Source organism: Polypterus senegalus, chromosome 6 (genome assembly GCF_016835505.1).
Source record: "Polypterus senegalus isolate Bchr_013 chromosome 6, ASM1683550v1, whole genome shotgun sequence".
Classification (NCBI taxonomy): Eukaryota; Metazoa; Chordata; class Cladistia; order Polypteriformes; family Polypteridae; genus Polypterus; species Polypterus senegalus.
This window is the reverse complement of record NC_053159.1, coordinates 38,736,899-38,758,552: the sequence shown is the minus strand read 5'-3', so window position 1 is coordinate 38,758,552 and position 21,654 is coordinate 38,736,899. Positions and strand designations below refer to the sequence as shown.

At 35.8% G+C, this 21,654-nt stretch overlaps 1 protein-coding gene across 2 annotated transcripts in view; it reads right to left on the bottom strand.

The window, feature by feature from the left end:
* Positions 1 to 21,298, bottom strand: part of LOC120530992 (coenzyme Q-binding protein COQ10 homolog B, mitochondrial-like) — a 38,729-nt gene extending 17,431 nt beyond the window's left edge. For both annotated transcript variants that reach the window (XR_005634051.1, XM_039755876.1), the window contains exons 1-3: positions 21,190 to 21,298; positions 13,384 to 13,536; positions 9,699 to 9,891 (exon numbers count right to left, since the gene is read on the bottom strand). Coding sequence is in view for 1 of the 2 variants with exons in the window: in XM_039755876.1 (XP_039611810.1) it covers positions 9,699 to 9,891; positions 13,384 to 13,536; positions 21,190 to 21,281 (438 nt within the window). In the remaining variant the exon portion in view is untranslated. The remainder of the gene's footprint in view (positions 1 to 9,698; positions 9,892 to 13,383; positions 13,537 to 21,189) is intronic.
* Positions 21,299 to 21,654: the final 356 nt, after the last annotated feature.

Genomic DNA, 21,654 nt, shown 5'->3' with positions numbered 1-21,654 from the left:
AGAATAAACTGCCTTATAGCATGAAGCATGAAGACCTACTTCTCATCCAAAAATGAACCTCAATGAATATGCTGTCGTTTCCTGGTGACCTATGATAAGTGGTCCGGGGCGTTGTGCAGTTTTTTTTTTCTTGTTTTGTTAATTTTGTTCAAAAAAAAAATAACGATCAAATCTAACTTATACAACGAAGAAGAGAATATTACAAAAAAAATCAAGTCAACCCCCTCATGAGAGAAAGAGAGGACAGTCAACAGCAAATCCATAAAAACAACAAAGAAGGGAGCATGTTCATTTTTCCGATGTAAATGCTTATTCTAAAATGTCTTTAATAAGATCTTGCCATATTTTTAAAAAGTTCTGAAGAAATCCTCTATTGACTTTTTCCAATTTTAAATAGTATAAAACATCAGTCACACATGGACTTAATAGCAGATGAGCTAGAATTCTTCCAGTTAAACAGGATAAGTCTACATCCTTCTCCACTTTAAGCCCACCTGGGAATACACCAAACACAGTTGTTAATGGGTTAGGAATGATTGTGACACTAAGGCTAAAGTCTGATTCAATCTGATTCTAAGATTTTGTCTAGAATGATGCTTTTGTCTAGCATGTTCACAGGTTGAATCTTAGTCTGGATACATTTTGGACAATTTTAAATGAGATAAATGTGCTTGACAAAAGAATTTAAGTTTAATGATTGAGTGCTTTGCACATATGGAGTTAGAGAGTATTTTATGTATGGCTCCCTTCCACTACCTTTTTGAGATATTAAGTGAAAGGTCCTTTCACCACTGTACCCTAGGATCTTTGAAGTGAAGATACTTTAATATATTTTTATATATTATTGAGATGCCATCCAAGTCTTCAAGACTAATCAATATTTCTTCTAGAACAGAAATTGGTTGGAGGTGTGAAAAAATTTGGTAGGATTTGTATTTTGAATCTCATTATAGCATACATTAACAATAGAAGAATTCAGTTCGATTCAATGGAAGACGTATTTACAGATGATGATGACCAGCTTCTAAGTCAATTCACATTTCCAAGTGCAATCCTCTTGGAATTGTGTGCTGTTAGAATATTAGGCTCTATACTATTACAGGATGTATACTATTATTTTTATGATGAAATCCATAAAAGTATGTATATTACATTTTACAGATAAATTGTTAACTTCACTTAAATAATGTATACTGTTCATAATTAAACATATTAATGGCACGGTGGCACAACGGTAGCAAAGACCTGGTGCCACATCCAGGGATGGTTCCTGCCTCACGCATGATGCTTATGGGATGGATAGAACTATTAAACACATATAATGAAGAGTTTTAATTGTTCCATAATATTTTTGAAGAATCTGCATGAAATTATTCCACTCAGGGTCATGCGTGTTCCAACAACAAGCATCTTGCAGGAGGCAGGAACAATCCTTGGATAGGGCACCAGCTCATCGCAACCGCTGTGCCACCGTTCCCCCACATGTTTAGTACATACTTTACTGCATTTCATCATGAAATTATATCAAGTATACATCTTACTATTCTAAAATGTTCAGAGAGCTGTAATATTATAAATGTAATGTATTCTATGTAGCGATAACTGCCTGCATGCTCCTGTCTACGAACGAGAAAGCCAGTTTAAGTAGCATATAGTGATTAATAACTAGGTTGGGGAACATGAATATGAAACATTTAACATGTTATTTTAGTTCTGATGATATTTGAGAAACTCTAGTAAATTAAACGTCAATTGTAAGATGAAGTTTATGACGTTTTACTTTAATGACAAAATAATTTCCACTTTAATCTCGTAGTTTGAGTCTACATATCGACATTTTCTTTCTGTGTCCCTAATTTTTTTTTCTCTTTTTTCTGTGCCCCAATATGTTTCCGGATGACACCCTGACAGTGGTCTAAGACTGACTTTTGACTTCACCTTTGACATCTGACCACTTCTTTTTTTATTTTTGGCACCGTGCAACTTTCTGAACTTGAACTTTTGAGTGTCATTCCATGAAGGTACTTTTATTGCTCATACCACTGTCTAAGTCACCTTGCCTCCACTGGGTATGACCTCCACTTCGCATTTACTGAAGTTTTTGGTGTTTTTTGCTTCTTCCATGGTCTTTTCGCAATACACTGAACATAGGGGGATATTTACATTGACTTGCAGATTGAATGGGGCGTAATTCTGGGAGGAGTCGTGGTGGGGCCACAGGCACGTGGACATGCTTTACGTCTCACATATCTAGGGCTTATGAAGCGGAAACATGTGAAAGTTGGCTTATGCACGTTTTTGTGCATCTGAATTTTTTTTTTTTGCATTTTCACGTTTCCATTTATGTCTGTACACCATGTTTTTAGTGTGAATTCTACACATTGCCGTTATACATGGCGCCCCAGGTCTTTATACAGGGTGTCCCTAAAGTCTGGACACATAGGCAAAATGCATATTTTAAATTAAAAAAATGAACATTTTATTTAATTGAAATATTAATCAATAACATTTTCAATGTGAATTCCACCATTTGTGATGCAAAGTTCAATGCGCTTTGCGAGATTCTCATGAACCCGATGCATTAACTTCATAATTCTGTCAATTTGAGCACATTCATTTATGATGCGTTTTCTCACATGTCTTGTATCTTTAATTTTCATCGAGTAAACCTTCTCCTTTAGCATACCCCAGAAAAAGAAGTCAAGGTGGCTAAGGTCAATTCTTTCTTTTTCAACAAACTCCTATTTAATCTGTGGGGCAAAAAAATATAGTTATTTATAAATAGTGCCATTTCCTATATGTCCGGACTTTAGAGACACCCTGTAGTTTGTATATTTGTCACTGAATAATAAAATTTAAAAAGTTAGGTAGTGCCATGCCACCTTCTGCTTTAGGTCTTTGCAGCGTCACCCTGTCTTAAAGTTCAAATAAATGAAGTTATAATTGAGTCTGATTTCTTAAAGAAAGATTTGGTAATGTATATGGGTGTGCTCTCAAACAGAATAAGCGGCTTGGAAAGGAAGTTTCTTGACAGTGTTGATTCTCCCTGTTAATGTGAGATGAAGGGTAGACCATGTATTCACATCTTATTTGATTTTTTCCATGGTAAATTGTGTTGAAAAAGACCTTTAAATTTTCTTGTGATGTCTACCCCTAGGTATTTAAACTGATCTGATAAAACAAATGGATCTATGTGCATTCTAATATAGTGTGCAGGAGAGGTTAGTGGAAAAAGAAGACTTTTATTCAAATCAATTTTGAGTCCAGACGTCTTTTGAAATTCCACTAGTGAATTAAGGACTACGGGTAAGGAAGTTTGTGGGTCTGATATATACAGTACCATGTTATCTGCATATAGTGATATTTTCTATTCAAGCTCTCTTAATAAGTACCAAATTCAACTTTGACATAGTTTGAGATAATTTTATTAATACAGACGGAGGCATCTGGACTGGTATAAAGTAGTTTTATCCATGCACATACTGTATATTTGGGCCAAACCCAAATTTGTGCAATGTAGTGAATAGGTAGTCCCATTCAACCATGTCAAATGCTTTTTCTGCATCCAAAGATGATAAAGTCTATGGTGTGACAAGATTTCATGAGTGAGTATATTACATTAAACATGTATTGTAGATTGGAAGCTTAAGTACCTGCCTTTAATAAATCCAATATGGTCTTCTGATATTACAGAAGGAAGTACTTTCTCAATTATTATTGGGCTGACCAGATATGTGGTAAAGGAAAAACAGGACAACCCACCTGTACCAACCACCGCCATTAATAAAAACTTGTGATGTTGAAAGCTTGATGTATAATGATTTGGGTCATATAAAGGGCATTCTAGTGCGATGCGGATGCACTTTTAAGAGAAGCAGCACAAGCGGTTACACCTGTAACACAGGTGTGCCTTGAAATATTGAGAGACTGCTGTATATTTTAGGGTGATTTTGTTTTAAAGTAATGCTTACATTAAAACTGGAGTAGATCTTGCCTTAAAATATTTTACAGTTTAGACATAGGAGACATCTTTCACAAGGTACAAAACTTGAAGCTGCATCCTAGCATGAAGGCGAACCCGTTTTGTTAAGTATCCACTAAATTAAATTCCTCCAATATTTTTCCACAGCAACTCGACTGTCTAAAATGGAAAAACCAACAAACTGTGTCATTGCAATAACAGTTTTGTAGGCAATCTGGCAAACAAATTGTAAAAACCTGACGAAAAACAGGAGGTGATGCCATTAACATGTACCTTTATTTCTTAGCTAATGTTTGCAGAGCATTAGCCCTGCACTCTTAAGTCATGCACGGTCCTAGCAAGCCGCCTCACAGTGCCGATGGTGAGTTTCCAACAAATGCATGATGACACTGATTGCATATTAGGAAGCTGCAGTGTATGGCTTGTGTTTTTTTTTTTTTAATCTGGGACGGTTAATGATAATTAGTATTATTATTGTTAATAATTTTATGATTTTGTCTAAAACTCTCCAAAATGTTTCCAGGGCATGATCCAACCTGCGAACGCTGCAACCAAGTCCCAGCCTCACTAGGTCACATGTTCTGGGCCTGCACCAAATTAACATTATTCTGGACAAAAATTTTTAATTACCTCTCAGACAGCCTTGGACTCACAATCCCTCCTAACCCATTAACAGCTGTGTTTGGGGTTCTTCCAGAGAAGCTTAAAGTGGAGAAAGACAAACAAATTGTGATTGCATTCACTACACTTTTGGCAGGCAGACTTATTCTGATAAACTGGAAGAACCCAAACTCTCCTCTTTTAAGTCAGTGGGAAACAGATGTGTTATATTATTTGAAATTGGAAAAAATCAAATACTCAGAGGATCCGTACAGACTTTTTCAGAACATGGCAGGATCTAATCAGTAATATTTTAAAATAAGTTCATGAAGCACAGATAATTTATTAATTTAGGTATGTTTACTAGCCTTAAATTTTACGCCGTTTGGCTTGCTCTCTCTCTCAGGGTTGGGGATCGATCTGTTCTTAACTCAATTTTTCTTTTTGTAAAAACTTGATTGCTTTGTATGGATTACAATAAAATAATTTTTTTTATGATTTTGTTATTTTAACTCGCCAGCAATTGAATGTGGTTTTGCAGCCGCATACAAATCCTTTTCAAGAATTTCTTCATACATCTCCAGCAATGAAGCAGCAACCTTTCCCCGAGTGCAAATCTTTTTCTCTTGTGGTTCGCTGTTGCGCTCTGCATCTCCTTTACCAGCTGACATCTCAACCAGTTGTTTCTCAAGTGCTTCCTGCGCTTGTTTTTTGGTATCTTGATCACAAAATTGATCTTTGTACCGTGGATTAAGGACAGTAGATAGATAGTATAGTGGCTCAGAGAATACACCAAGTGTTTTGTGACAGTCTCCAAAAGTGAGTTTTTCACCCTCTGAACTCTGGAATCTGTCTTGCCATACTTGCTAAGCAGACGTTTAAGAGCTTCAACAGATGGAATCACATCCACAATTGTAGATGAATATGAGCTTATGTCTTTATTAAGTTGCTTTAATGGTTCGAGTAGAGTAATCATGTTTTTCACAAGTTCCCACTGATGCACCATGAGACAGGAAGGAAGCTTGTATGCGAAGGAAGCTCATATATGCAGCAAGAGTGTGTCTTCTGATCAACCAGACTTTTCAGCATATAATACATGCTGTTCCAACGACTCGGCATGTCCTGCTGAAGCATTCTTATTAGGGTACCAAGGTCCATTTGTATTTCTCTCAGCCACAAAATAGCAAGCTGTGAGTACTTAAAATGAGTAATTATTCACCTCTCAATGGCAACACAGTCAGAGATGCTTTTCTGACTCAATAAGCATTCATTTACAGCAAGCTGCAACGTGTGAGCCATACAGCTTAAACTTTTAATGCCATTTTCTTTCATACATTTGCCAAATTTCAAGTGATGTCATGAAGCACAACGTGCACATTGCTTTTTAAAATGATCCACTTCATTAACATGGAATCAAAAGCTTATGCAATGAAGCAGCTTGGAAGAATGTACCTAGGTTCTAAATGATGTAGTAGCCCTAAGAAACCCTTCGTCCTCAACTAGGGAAAAAGGTTGGTCATCGAGTGCTATTATTTCCATTATTTTAGTAATTATGCCTTTAGCTCTGGTGCTGTCTTGAGGAAATTTCTTCATGTTTTGAAAGGTTTCCTGTATAAGTCTACTGCTTGTGATCCCGGTAGCGTCTGATTAAACTTTTGTTTTTGTAGCATTAGCTGCTAGAAATTTCATGTATAATTCATTATGGTGGGTCTTCAGATGGGTAATTAAATTTATGGTATTGACAAATGTAATTCTGCAGCCTCCTCGTATTATCTAATTTTAGCAGGTAGAGCAGATAGCAACTCTGTTGTTTTCCTTTTTCACAGAAAAATATAACCACACGACTGACATGCTGTTCGAAGAACAAATAACACGTATAGTACTGCTGTCAGCAAAATTGGAAACCCAGGTTTTTTTTTGTGATTGCAAGGGGCTGTGCTTACATGCATGTTTTTCTGCAGCTTAATGTCTGTCTCACCGAACAAAGAAAGCAACATTTAATTATTTAGTGAACTGACAATGTTGACAAGCCTGCATTATATTGGCCAGCTGTATTGGTTAAAATGTACCCATCTGACTGATTTCAATGTCATCATTTTTAATGAACATCGGCCAATAATAATACAGTTCCTGATATATCGTACATCTCTAATTTGTATGTATTAAGATTCCCACACCTCTAGTTTTCTTTGTATAAATGGAGTGAAAAACTGGGCCACTCCTATCTCTTTGCAATCAAAACTGGTCCTTACTTATTAACAAAGTATTCTGTAAATGTACTATCCTGGCATTTAGCCCCATTAGGTGAAAGAAGGTTATAATCAGGGATGCCCACACTTTCAGTTTACGAGCAACTTTTAAAATGACCAGGTCGAAATGATCTACATTCAAAATGATTATATATTATGATACACACACACACCGAGTATACTTTATACATAAAATATATGTTGTCGTACCTTGCATAACTGAATAACCTTTATGGCACAATAACAATTCAATACATTTATGGTCACTACAGTATTTGGATTTAATAATCTTCATGTGGGAAAAGACTGACTCGCATAAATAAGTAGAGACGAATAATGCAGTCAAGGAAGTAGCTCTTGGAAGGACTTCTTATACTTAATGATCGAGTGACTCACCCAGAATGATGCTTTAGTGCGTCTGCCTTTGCTTTTGAATTCAGCCGAGTGAAAAATGATGGCTGTCCGATCAACTGTGATTTTAATTCCCTCTCCTTTCTCTTTCTCAGATCGCTTTTCGGAAGGAAGTCAGTTTCGTAGTTTTTATAAACAGTTCGAAAGTGCCTTTCCACATTTTCCTTCTTTGGAATAGCAATGATAGATTGACAGATCAGACAAACGCACTTCGATTGTGACATTATGAGAAAAAAAATCCTCTTCCAATTCCACATCCAGCCCATACCCTCCCCAAACTATGTTTTTTTTATATCTTCTTTAGTCGATATAAATTGGAAGGCTAACTAGATCACAGCCGGAGTTTTGCAGTAGCTCGCACGTTTGATCGAGTGTGCGGGATGACCAGTGTGTTAGAAGAAAAGAGATCTCAGACTGGCCACCCTGTATGTCAATCAAGTGGCAAATGCCACAGGGAGGATACACTATACGATAGACTAACGTTTAAAAAAATTTTTTTTGACTGCAACGTGATCTGCCTGCACTACCTTTCCGATCTACCGGTCGATCGCGATCGACGTCTTGGGCACCCCTGGTTTAAATAAATAAATTAGGTAGTGCAAAGTGAGCAGGTCAGTCAAGTACCAAACTCATACCTCGGTGTGGGTGGAGGTTCACATCTCAGGCCATTCAAATTAATATAAGAGAAGCCAGCATGGCAGACGGAGAGAAAACAGAAAGAAAAAGCAAGAAGAGAAAGAATTAAGTTGGAGGTTAAAAGGTAATAAGATTCTGGAGATGGCAGGAGTGGGAGACACCAAGATTAGAAGAGGGCAGGCAGCCGGAAGGATAGTTACTATGAAGAGAGTAGAGTGTTAAACTGGATTGTCTTAAATAAAAGCATTTGACACTTTTTTGCACCTTCCCCTTGTTTTATTTGTGTGTGTCCTCATTTGCCCGGCTCATCTCAGTTCATGACTATTAACAGTTATGTGTTGAAGAGTCTCCCAGAAGTAACAAGGGTGAGTGGAGTCGACAAGGACAATCACATGATCAGATTACAATTCCTCAAATCCTACTAAGACACATGAAAAAGTGCGTGATGGTCACCAGGAAATCGTTAAATACCGTAAATGTGCTAAGCAAAGTGTTCAGTAGCCTGGCAAAAGCAAAGATATTAAGGCACAGGTTTCAGATTGAAAAGACTGTTAATAAGAAAACCATCATACCAGAGGGAGAGAGTGACCCCTTCATCACAAAATCCCAAGTCATTCCTAGGAGAGTTACCAATGACATCTGCAAGTATAACATTGAGAATTACCCTGTGGTGGTGGAGAATTAATTTTCCAAATACTGTAAAATGGTCCCAAGTTTCCTGGGATGAAGATCCACAAATTTCCAACATATTCATCTAAGCCCTTACCAACCACAGGCAAAGGGTGAGCACAATAGTCAGTAAAACTCATCATGAAACTGAAGAACAATTTTCTTGCATTGTCTAATTAATAAAGCCAGACATTTATGAACAGCTCATTTAAGGCTGGCCTCTAGTTAGACTCAGCTGTCATTCCACAAATACAGCGGCAAAATAAGAAGCAATAGTGACACTGGTACCTCACACTGCTGATGGTGCTCCCACAAACAATTCTGGGGTGCAAACCTATAAACTCTCTTCAGAACCACAAAACACAGACAAACTGTCTCATTTAGTCTTGGAAATTATGAGCATATATTTTTGATTTGATATACTTTGTTATTCCCCAAGGGAAAAAATGAAAAAGAGTAGAGAGGGGATGAGAAAACAAAACAATAATTTGGCACATAGTGCTTTCCCAACCTGGCTTTAATTACTCAAATAAAGAAAGGATCTTTCTTCAAAGATATAATGGATTTACTTTTCTCCAGTCCTCTTAAAATGTACTTACTGAAAGTAAAACATAAGATTTTATCACTAATAGTAATGCAAACAAGATACATTTAATTCATTTAACAATTCCTCTTAGAAAGCAAAATCTAAATCTTAAATTTTACCATCTAAATATAGCAGTTTGTTAAAGACTTTGGACCATTTTCTGAATGTAAGGGCTGGTTATGCTATTCTGCATTTGCAAAAAATATTTTCCCTACGGTACATCTTTGTATTATTTTTCACTTTGTTTTTGTGATCTTTACTTATTTTTCTGTATGCAAGAATTTATTTCACAAAACAATACATCTTATTTTCAAAAAAATGTTCTACTAACAGGCTCAATTGCACTGCACACTTAACTAAACATTGTTCACTTCAAGAACCTTGCACTCAAAGTGACCCTGAATGTAGATAGAATGTCACCATGGTATCGACCTGGCCTGGAACTTACTGACTGTGCCCCAGGTTTACACATTTCACACCATGAGCAAAAATTTGTGATGTGTTTCAGTCTATTTTTTTTATCCCTCATCACTCCCAACAATTGAACACCACCATACCTCTGTACCTTAACTAGGTGAGGCCGCACCATCGTGACAAGGGATGTATAGCTCTCCAGCACAGGCGGGAATCCAACTTCTAGGACAGCTTTACAATAACCAGAACGTCTAGAAATTATGACTGACTTTTTACACCAAGGCACAAAGTGTCTATAGTCTTGAATGTTGGCCACCACATCATACATCTCCAACATGGAATACCTACAAAAAATTGAAATAGAAAATATAAATCTGGATTTCATGTCTTCCTTCACAGACTAGTACATTTAGGGATATTATTGTATTGTATTTCACTTATTAAATGCATAGAAGTTATAAGACAAGCCAGTCCCCATCAAACTACATAAACATTACCACTTCTTTAGATTTTGTTGACTTTAATTCAGTCTATGATAAAACTCTTTGCTACAGCTATTTCCCAGATTAAAAAAAAAAAAACTATTAAGCATTTTAATTGTGTGAAACTAAGAAACACTCCCTGTAAGCAGCATTAAAAAAGTGCCTTGAAGAAATAAATATAAAAAAAAAATTGTATAAAAAAATGAAGTAAAAAAAAGAACAATTTGTACTACATTTATTTCCTCCAGATCTTTCATAAGGGTCAGACAGCCAACTGAATGCTGTATATCATTTAAAAATAAAATCACAATAGTGCGCCTTATACTGCTTATTTGGGCATTCTCATGCTTCTTGCTCGTTGCTGGCACATGGAAACTGAATGGGCACTTTCCCCACAGTGGTATTTGAAATCTAAAGTAAATCTAGCTTTTTTTCTCTCCTTAAGCTATCTTACATAGAGCCCCCTGAAGTCTCAAAAAGCAGTGTCTTTTTAAACTTGTGCAATAAAGATTTTATGGATACAAGTAATACCTTGAGACTACTACAAGTTATAATGGGGTGGGGGAAAAAAGGTTTACAGTTGTGAGTAAACAAGGCCGGCAATTTATGTACTTACAAGACTGTACCCAAGTACATTGTGCCATTGTGACATTCCTTTGAGTTAATAAAGCTATTGTAATAATCATCTCTGTGCTTTATGAACTTATTTTAAAATATTACTGATTTGTAATAATCATAACCTGCATGTACTTTTCCATATGAAGAACTTTAAACCTAATTTTGCTCACCCCTGTATATTGTCCAAAAAATCTCCATGTGTTGCACTGGATTCTTACGAACTCAAATACTGAAACACTAGAGTGAGCCCAGCTGTGAAAGTCGCTGGTTAACTGCAGAAGACAGTCTTGGGGTTCAAACAAGATTTTATGATCTGCAAGAGGTTCTGCTGTCTTTTGTTATGTGAGAGCTAATAAAAGGGATGTCAGTATTTTTTCAAGCAGAGAGAAGTATTTTTATTGCTATCTTATGGAATGTGAGCTCAGGGAAAGCTAATAGAACACTGCCCTGCTGACCAGAATCTACTTGAGCAACAACGACTAAAGAAAAAACGGACTTATTTAAGTAAATATTCTAGGTTTATCTTTAATGTTGAACTTTGGGCAGCAATACATTTTATCTTGGTAAATTATTGGAAAAGTAAATAACATCCGTTATTCTGTCTTCCACTGAATTGCAAAGAGTGCAACATATTTTCTCTGAGCTGCTCTTTTTATTAGCCCTTAATGCAATTCAGTAGAAAACATTTCAAATTAACAGAACTGACCCATATCCAGAGCATTCTTTGGTAGAACATTGACTCTCAAATTAGTATCGGACATTTTATTACATTGCATTGAAGTTGAATTATTGTAGTGTAATAATAATAATAATGCAAGTTGGTGTAATGCTTACGTGTGTGCACAAATGGCATTATGTGGAATTTAAATTGTCCATAGAAATGCACTAAAAATATGAATATGTACTATGTGACAACCAATTGGTTATGCTGGAGAGTTAATATGCCTGGAACTTAATTATGGTTGATCCTATAAATTACATGAGTACTCAAGCAGGTGAAAATAAAATTGGGTACCAAACTGAGGGAAAAAAATACAGAGAGTTCTTGTTAAACATAAATAATTCTGAAATTGTATATCTTTTTAATATAAAATAATTGCCCTTATAAAACCCATTTTTAATTTGGTGAAGTATAATAAATCCATGTTGATTTTCAGTTTTTTTTTTATATTGTGTATCTATTAAAATTTTTTATTGTTATTTTTGTATTTTATTATTCTCCTCTCTGGAATAGAGGTACCTCAACTACTGCTGCCCGGTATCCCAATTGGGGTGGCACAGTGTAAGCCACGCCCACACACAGGGTAATCACTGTGATGGACTGCAGATAAATATTGATCAAAGGCAGGATTGCTTGTGCATGATTCAAGATCCTGTAGTTAAAATATTGAGTGCTGTTTTAAAAATAAAATGTATTGTGTTAACTAGCCAAAGCTTTCCAAAAAAACAGCATCTACCTTCAATGAAAGTAAAAAAATGATGAAGTACTTTTAATTCAAGCACCATTTCAGTACTTTTTACAAATCTGGTGTTAATAAATCATATGCTGCTTTTTCTACTATTATTGTACCTCAACTTTTTCCTCTCCCTGGCTAAGCCAAGAATTTTTTCTCGGTCCAGTCTGATGCAAAGAAAATGTGTACTCAAGACAAGCTGCTACCCAAGAACATTATTCCAGTGTCACAGAATAAGCTGCATTTCTTAAAACAATAGAATTTTTTTTTAAAAACAAACTTGAGTAATATTACACTTAATATTACAAAGAACAAAAGGAGTGCACCAACTGAAAGTTAATGTATACTTTACAAATATGTAGTTTAATATTTTAAACACAGATACTAGTAGTTCATTTAATTAGAGGGTATGATGGAGAACAAAAAAGTATAAGTAATATTCTAATAAAGAATGACCCAATTACAAATTTGAGAAATATTCTTCCAGCAAATTGACCTGCTTTCCTTTAAATAGCCGTTTCTTTACTACAATTTTATAGTTCATCATTATTAATTCAGTTTTACCAGGCCTACCTTCTGTTTAATGTAAAAAATAACCTAAGTATCATATTGCTGTTACTGGTCAACCCAAGAAAAATGACGTACCCTTATATCATTGCTTTTATGGTAGTGTGGTGGAGCAAAGCAACTACTGAGAGAAAGGGCAAGGCTAAGGCCAATTTACACATCATTGGACAAGGCATAGAACTGTGTACCTGACATGCCAGCACTAGTGTCCCTGAAATAGTTATTTAAAATTGACATTCAGTACCAGCTGATTTGCAACAGTAACGGAATATGCTGCACTTGATATTGCCAGCATTCCTGTGCTACACTTGTGACAAATTCATACTGGAACAAATACTGTACAGAAGCCATTCACTACCAAATTGGCTTACCTAAGAAATTGTCTATTTAATGTAAATAAAGCATGCAGCTTTTAAAAAAAAAAAAGTACATTTTCACTATAGGCAGCTAAACTCACCACAAACAAGTTAAACAATAAATTTAAATAAAAGCTTTCACAGAATCCTCTGTAAAAACAATATCTTCTAACAGGCAAGAAAAATTACTTTCCCTATAACACAACAACATATTTTTGGTTACTACACTGTATACACTGTATTTTGTTTTTTTAACTTTACAGGAACTCAGGTATGCAGTTATTAACTATAATTATTACAATATTAGAACCTCTTTCATCAATAGGAATTGTAGTACTTATTATTCCAAAGTCACTTACCCTATTATTCTGCGCTCCGAGTACTCTTTCCTCTTACTGATCAAAGTTCCAGAGATGTTTAGGAAGCTTCTTCTGGTAATAAAGTTGCAGTCAAGTGTTGATATTTTATGAGCAGACACTCCAGTCATCAAACTCCCGCAAGGTGATAAATATCTGAGTTTAAGCCAATGAATAGGAGGATCACTGGATGTATACAATACAATGAAGCAAATATAAAAAAACCAAAGACTGCTCTAAATGTAATGAAGATTTTACATAAACAATCTGGAGAAATTCATCCCGGATACCACAGACCCCACCAGCCTTCCCTGTCCTCAGCAGGTTCACCATCAATGCAATTTCAGTGAATTTGGGTGATTCACAGCTAATTGGAGGATCAGCCTTAAGAACTGTAGACCCAGAGATGTCCAACATCCTAGCTGGAGAATCAACTTTAAACAGCTGCTCAAAGTAGCCAGCCTAGCAGATCACAATTGAAGCGTCATCTGTAAGGATTGTAAGGAAGAGAGGGTGTGGATAAACTGTCCTGGGCAGGTGATGAAAGTTCAGGGAATTTTAAAATGAGCTAGCAAGTTTAGACCATAAGACTAAGGACTTTCAATTTTCTAATAACAATGAAAGCCAATTGCTGACAAACAGTCTGAAATCACAGACAACATTGTGAAATTTTAGAGAATCAAGAATGCTAACAATTTTATTAAAAAACAGATATCAACCATCAGAAATACCAATGAGAATAATCATAGTTTGGGTAATCCCTGGATAACTAAACATTAAGAAATAATCTTCCATCCACAATGCTTTCAGGTTTGAGTATGTCGTTCTGAACAGAAGGCGGCATTATATTAGCCCCCAAAAATGTATCCAGAGAAAGGATGGGTTCAGGGTTTGCAACTTTTTCATCTGGCTCGTATAAATAAGACAGAGTTTTATTTTTCCCATTCTTATACCCAAGTTGGTATGACATAGCGAGTATAGTATAAAAAAACTCCCATCTAGCTTGTTGCACATTAAGTTGTTTAGGGGATTTTAAATACATAAAGGTTCCTTAGTATCTGTACATATCGTAAAAGCAAAATTAGTACCCTCCACCCAGGGTCTCTGTTCCACTAAGGCTAATTTATCTATACTAATAAAAGGCAAAGCCCTCACTGACTGACTGACTCACTCACTCATCACTAATTCTCCAACTTCCCGTGTAGGTGGAAGGCTGAAATTTGGCAGGCTCATTCCTTACAGCTTACTTACAAAAGTTAGGCAGATTTCATTTCGAAATTCTACGTGCAACGGTCATAACAGGAACCTACTTTCGTCCATATACTGTAATAGCCTGCAGCTCGGTCGCCGTGTGAGGTGGAGTTGTGTTTCGCATCATCACGCCTCCCACGTAATTGAGTGCCTGTCCATATAAGGTAAATATTTGCGGGTTAAGGACTGCATAGCATATTCATAACAGCAGCTACTGCAGAAACCCTCCCTCAGCGAAAGTGCAAGAGAAACTTTTAAGTGCCGGGTCTGAGCTAAAATTAAATAAAGCCGTGGACATCACAAGATCGCACAAGATATTCGCGAGTTACAAGTTTAATGAGAAGACGCAGGGTATAAAGCCTCGATGCTTAAACACCTGGCGAAGTCATGCCTTCTCTGCTGGCCTAAAAAAATATCTGAATCACAAACTGATATTAATTATATTTTGTCCATGAATACTAATTAAATAATTCCAAATAGTCTGTTCGCTTTCTTTCATAGCTTTCCGATGGTTGTGCTGCTTTCAGACATGTTTTTTCGTATTAAAGCATTTAACCAATCACATTTCAGCCATCATTTGTTGCCAGGCAGAGAGGCCTTCACAATCCATTGTGCAGGCCCTCTAACACAGTATAAATGTCGATTAAACTGTTGCTTGAACCAATCAGATTTTGAGTTGGTGTCAGTAGGGCCCTCTAGCAGGCGTATGGCAACGTCACCGTATTCAGATCCATTGATTGGATAGAAGCCGATATGAGGAACTCTACGAGGCCACTGAACGCACTGCAGGCGCTCCGAGCGCAAGATCCTCGCGCAAACTACTGCCAACTCCATGGCAGGATTCTGGACAATATTATTTGCCAGGCACAGACCAGATTTTAAGACCACGAAAAACTGATGTTTGTCACGCTCCTTGATCCCCAGAAGTTTCGGGAATACAAGAAAAATTTCCCGCATGCAGCCTTCTCCAGTTTAACACAAGAACCACAAGGCTCTAGAAACTGCAACAAGAAGAAGCCACAGGAATCGACATTTTGATGCTGCAAAGATGGCGAGACTTGGCAGTGAAGAAACAGCACTCGTCAGGAAACCAGACTACAATCAAAAATTTCTTTAAATCATCACAGAACTGAACTTTAAGTACAGTACATACAGTATTTAATGTCAGACAATTCTGTAAGTTAATTTTTTCAGTTAATTTTTTCTGTTTTGTTGTAAAACATGATTTAGGTTCGTAATGTGTAAAATTGTAACATAGTTTGACGTCTAACAGGCTTTTTTTTAACATCTCCCATTATCCAACATTTTCGCTTATCCTACGTTCTGCCGGCCTGTTTATGTTGGCCAAGCGACACTCTACTGTATTCACTTTGTCATAATGACTTACTCAGTGTAGAAAGACAAGCAAAAACGGCAAATGTATCCATTTAAAAGTGTGCAGAACATGAACAGGCCTAAATATGTTTTGAATCCACAGTAAAGTGGAGCTCAGGATCATGATGACATAATACAGGGGCTGATGTAAACAAACATTTCAAACGATAGCTGGTTGTGTCTGAAATGTCCAGATAACCTTTTTGTCACTTTTTCTTTTTAAAGATGTGATAGGAGAAATTATTAAAAATGTATTCATGAATTGCCAATAAAATTTGCAAGACCCACAATTATTTCAGGTTGTTTAATGCTTTTCGTTGGAACCTAATTTAATATGGCAGTAATTTTTGTATTGTCCATGGCTTACCCTGCTCCAGGTATTTAATAGCCCAAAAACAAACCTTTCCCTTTAAGGCGCTCTCGCTTTTCAAACTTTAAATACAAAATTTTTTTCATATACAATAATGGATTAATTATAAATATAAATAATTTGAGTTTTATTATCTTTTGGAAAGATTAGGGGATCAACAATGTACACCAACACATATACATACAATAAATCTCAAAAGATATCATTAATGAATGACTAAAATACAGCTTCTGCATTAACTAATAGCACAGTACCATGTATTCATAATATCTACTAGATGTATTAAATTCTGCCTTTCACTCATCTCCATCCCTTATTTGACGAAAATTGAAAGCACTATGTACATCCAATTTAGTAACAAGTAAGCACTCAGTGGCTTGATTTAGTAATAAAAAGATGAGGTAGAGGGTGTTGTGGAAAAAATCCTTCCTCCATTTTTCAAAGAAGATAGTCACAGAGTCAGATGAGAATGCAGAACAATTCTTTATTCTCGAATAAAATTCAAACACACTTATCTATAAAAGGGAATAATCCTCCTTTTTTTTCTGCAAAGAAAAATCCACCACCTTTGGGACAACTGGATGGTATAATGAACCATTTTGCAGATTGTCTAAGATATATTAAATTCTATAGTTTCATGTTCGATAAGAAATTTATTTTACCAATAGACAGGGGTCAGTCAGGTAACTATTCTACAGCACAATTATGTTTCCCATGAGGAGTTAATTCTAAAGATATCCACTTACTGAACACATTATTGAATTTAGAATCGTCAGGAGAGAGAGTTGAAACAGAACAGCAAACAATAGCGCAAGGATAATTTTGTATAGTGTTTTTGACAGAATGAGGTCCCATGCACTTTATATCTAGCTATCCAAAGTTTCAGAGGAATGTGGCCCTGCATTCAAGGAAATCCAAAAATAAGCTGCAGTATGGATGATTGAAAAACAAATATGTTTATGGTTTCTTGATGAGACAATCTAATGCAAACTATGATCGCAGGAGGGGTTGCAGACTAGTGCTGAACAACCCTAGAATTCATCTGAACTTATGCTTAGTTTGGTATTCTAAGAGCTCAGTACTGTTCTTATATTAATTCACTTCAAGGGTCTGTACTGTGCAGTTTGCAACTAGTCAGATTAGTAAACTAAAACATAGGGCACTTTAAAAAAAAAAATAACTACAAATTTGTCAGTTTTATATTTAAAAGTTATTTTCCTAACAAATTAATGTATTTTTTAACTTAACTGTGTTTAGGTTAAAACATACTGGATGAAGATAATTATTAACTAAAGACATACAATTAGTAAAGAAACAAATGATGACCTCAATTGCAGGTTTTAAATAAAACACTAGTAACTTTGTGGTTTCCTTTGTTTAATGAGATACTCTGTATAAGGGGTCCTCAATCACGGTCCTGGAGGGCCGCATTGGCTGCAGGCTTTTATTCCAACTAGTTTCCCAATTAGAAGACAGTCCATGCTGATAATGCAACTTGGTATTTAACTATCTAACTTGTTAATGCTTGCATTCATTCAAGAAAAACTTTAATTGCAATGTAGAGTTTCCTTCTGGGAGAACATTATCCACATGTTTTGTGGACCAGAATACAGTGCATATTCAAAACGACTTGAGGCTGTAATTGCTGCCAAAGGTGCATCGACAAAGTATTGAGCAAAGGCTGTGAATATTTATGTACATGTGATTTCTCCATTTTTTTATTTTTAATAAATTTGCAAAAACCTCAAGTAAACTTTTTTCATGTTGTCATTATGGGGTGTTGTGTGTAGAATTCTGAGGGAAAAAAATTTATTTAATCCATTTTGGAATAAGGCTGTAACTTAACAAAATGTGAAAAAGTGATGCGCTGTGAATACTTTCCGGATGCACTGTAGATTTAAACTTAATGGTCTTTCCAATTCCCCTCTTATTCATTTCTAAACATTTTTTTAATCACAGATACTTCATGGAAAGCAAGTTAGCTGGAGAGCTGCTGGTTTATTGGTTATCTGCATCTCATTATTAAATAATGTCTGATTAAGAAAACAGGCAACAATTAAAACTTAAATGCAGCTGCTAAAATCTAAAACAGGCAATTAAGGTTTCTGAATGGTAACAGGCAAGAGAAATCAAATTAAGCTTAAAAAATGTATTGCTTTAGTAGTAAATAAAATGGTTCTAATTAAGAAATTGGCTAAAGTGAAAACCTGTAGCCATAGCAAACCTCCAGGACTGTAATTGAGCACATCTGATCTACACAGTAACTAAAATTTGTCTTTGATGAATAAAGGCACTAACAAGGCACAGAGTTAAACACCAACTTTCATTATCAGCAACGACTGAGTTCTAATTAGGACACTGGCTAGAATGAAAACCCGTCACCACTGTGGTCCTCCAGGACTGCGATTGTGGACCCCTGCTCTGTATAAACAAGAATATAAATAATATTACTAAATCATTGAAAACACATCAACTAATGCCCAGTGAAGTCAACAGATTACTTTCAACAGAACTGAAAATTAAACTTTTGAAATATTGTTCATCTGATCTTTTAAAATAGAACATGTATAATTATACAACATTTCTCTGGCACCATGATCCTTTTGCTGCTTTCTGAGGATGTTTCATTTTCCCTGTAAACAAGGTCTTCAAAGCATTTAGGATATTTGCAATTTCAACACAATAGCTGCAAGATGGTAAAAAAGACAGCATTCTGATTAAGTATCATAAATAATCATTGTCAAGATGCCTTGCTATATTTTTCCCCTTTAACATATGCTTGCTTTTGCCCACACATTAATCTTTATTCCCTTATGCCCATTTTCTCATTATCCCCGCTTTCCTTAGATAAAAAACAAAGACACCCCACAATAAAATAAACATATCTACAGAACACATGAAAAGCTCATCCTAAATTTATATAACTATTTCCTTAAATGCTTTTCTCCTCATTCCCTAAAATGTCACTGATACAGATAATGACTGATATCAAACTTAATCATTAGTACACTGGTAAGAATAAAGGTTTGCATTTTGCAAGCCATTTATTTTTTCATGGAATGGATAACACAGTCATCATGACAGTACATACAGAAACAGAGAAATCTCTACAACATAAATGATGCATTTATGAACTGTAATGATAATTGTAAGATCCCCAACTGAAAAATTCTGCAGAAAGTCACACATCTGAACTAATAAAAACAATGTCAAGCAGAGATGGCGAGAGTTCTGACTTCTTAAGGGTCATTGGTAATATAATCAGATTAAAATTACTGAACAGCAGATGGCAACGGAAAATTCAAAGAAAATCAAAAGATGTTATGCTTCCAGGTAATAAAATAAAAACATCCATAAGTAACAGAAAGAAGTAAAGAACAGTGCAAATGTCTTATATTTTTGTGAAGAATGTGGACCAACATTTTTCTCTATCAAAAAGAGATGCTGTAATTTTATTATAATAAACATTGTGTTGATAAGTGTAAATGAAATATAAAGAAGTTTAAAAATTAAAAAGATTATTATTTGTGTAGCCCTTGACAAATACTAAATGCAAAACATCACACATTATAACTTTTTTTTTTCAAACTTAAATTTACTTTTGGCATGACTTTCTGTAAATAGCCAAGATTCTCCTGTCTACCTGCCAGTCAGTCAATCAATCGTATATATGTGTGACCGTTAAGCAATTTTATTTAAAATATTACTGTGATGTACCAAGCAACAGGTGCATACATTAAGTACATAGTGCCGATATTACTTGCACTATAAAGCAAGCCAGAAACATTCCCAGTATGATACTAAAATGTTTAAAAAGAGGTTTTGGTTTGTTCATTGACTACTTCAGTTAAAAGTATAAGACAGCGACTGTTGAATTGGCTTTGCTGAATTTGAGATGAGTGCTGTAGATGAGACTCGGAAACTAAAAGTGTGCCCAGCTGAGCTAGTGGTTCCCAACTTCAGTCCTGAGGAGCCCCGATGGCTACAGGTTTTCATCCCATACCAATTACTGTTTATTATTGAACTTCTAACTAAATTAAGAAATACTTTTTCCCCCAACTTGGTATGTTTTCCTGTCAACGCATAAAATTCGCAAGCCCTATAAGAAAGATATAAAAGTTTTTTGCCGTTTCAATGTAGATGACCTACTGCTAGTATGGACGTAACATTTTTCAAGAGAAAAATGTATTTTCAAATATAATTGTGTTAAGTTGTACTAAACCTCTGTCTCTACCTTGGGACATCTGATGGACTTCCATGACTGTCTATGGGAATCCGCAGCATCTAATCAGAACTATTCATCCTAAGTATGCAATTGTAACTATGGGAGAAACTTAAGGATTTTCAGAAAACACATTTCCATATTTAACTTTTCTACAACGTGTTCTTCCCTAATAAACCCTTGCCTTTTACTCACGTTTTGTTAAAACAGAAATGTAAACACAAAAATTAATTCACGACCGAGCCGGGAAGCCCCTGTTGATGATCTCCTAATGACGTCTTCACTAAACAGAATACAGTAACTGTCGGTTAATCTACGATGAATTATATTATAAAGATAAAGGTAATGGAAAGAACATATGAGATAGTTTCGCATGCATAACAATGATGTTATGTTACGTTGCGGAAATCTTAAGAGTTTGTTAGTTAAAAGGTCCCTGATGGTCACTACTTCAACTGGTTCTCGCCAATTATCGCCGTGATAGACACGAGCTAATAAGTCTCTGGAAGCGTTACAGACTTTCTTTAAAAGATTCGGAATGAACTTCTGTCACTAGGTTCGTGCTATTTTATAATGTGTGCTGAAAACTTACCTGATGGGATTTTTAGAACAGCTGGAAAAAATGGATAAATTGTTCAAACCGCTCGTTATTACTCTCTTCATTTGCCCTCCGCTCTTCGCCATTTTTTCCAGTTTCGTGGATTTCGCTACTTGTGATTTAACAGTCAATTATGTAAAACACGCCTCTGCTCGGGGAGCTATTAGTCTCATTCGCTGATCCGTTCTAATTTTGCGCGCTGACTGGCTGCACCCACATCAATCATCCAAACCGTCTCATTGGTAAAGGTGTCAGCTAGAACATTACAACGCTAAGAATATCGTTAACCTCATCTTAAGATTTAGTTTAATTTAAGAGTGTTTCTCAGACTCCATCAAAACCAAACTTTCACGTCAAATCATTCGTGATCTACGTGCTCCTTGATAACAGTCTTTAATCACTAAGTGCTTTTTAAACGGGCTTCCTCTTGCGCCAACCGTACCTACAGGCAGCGGTCGC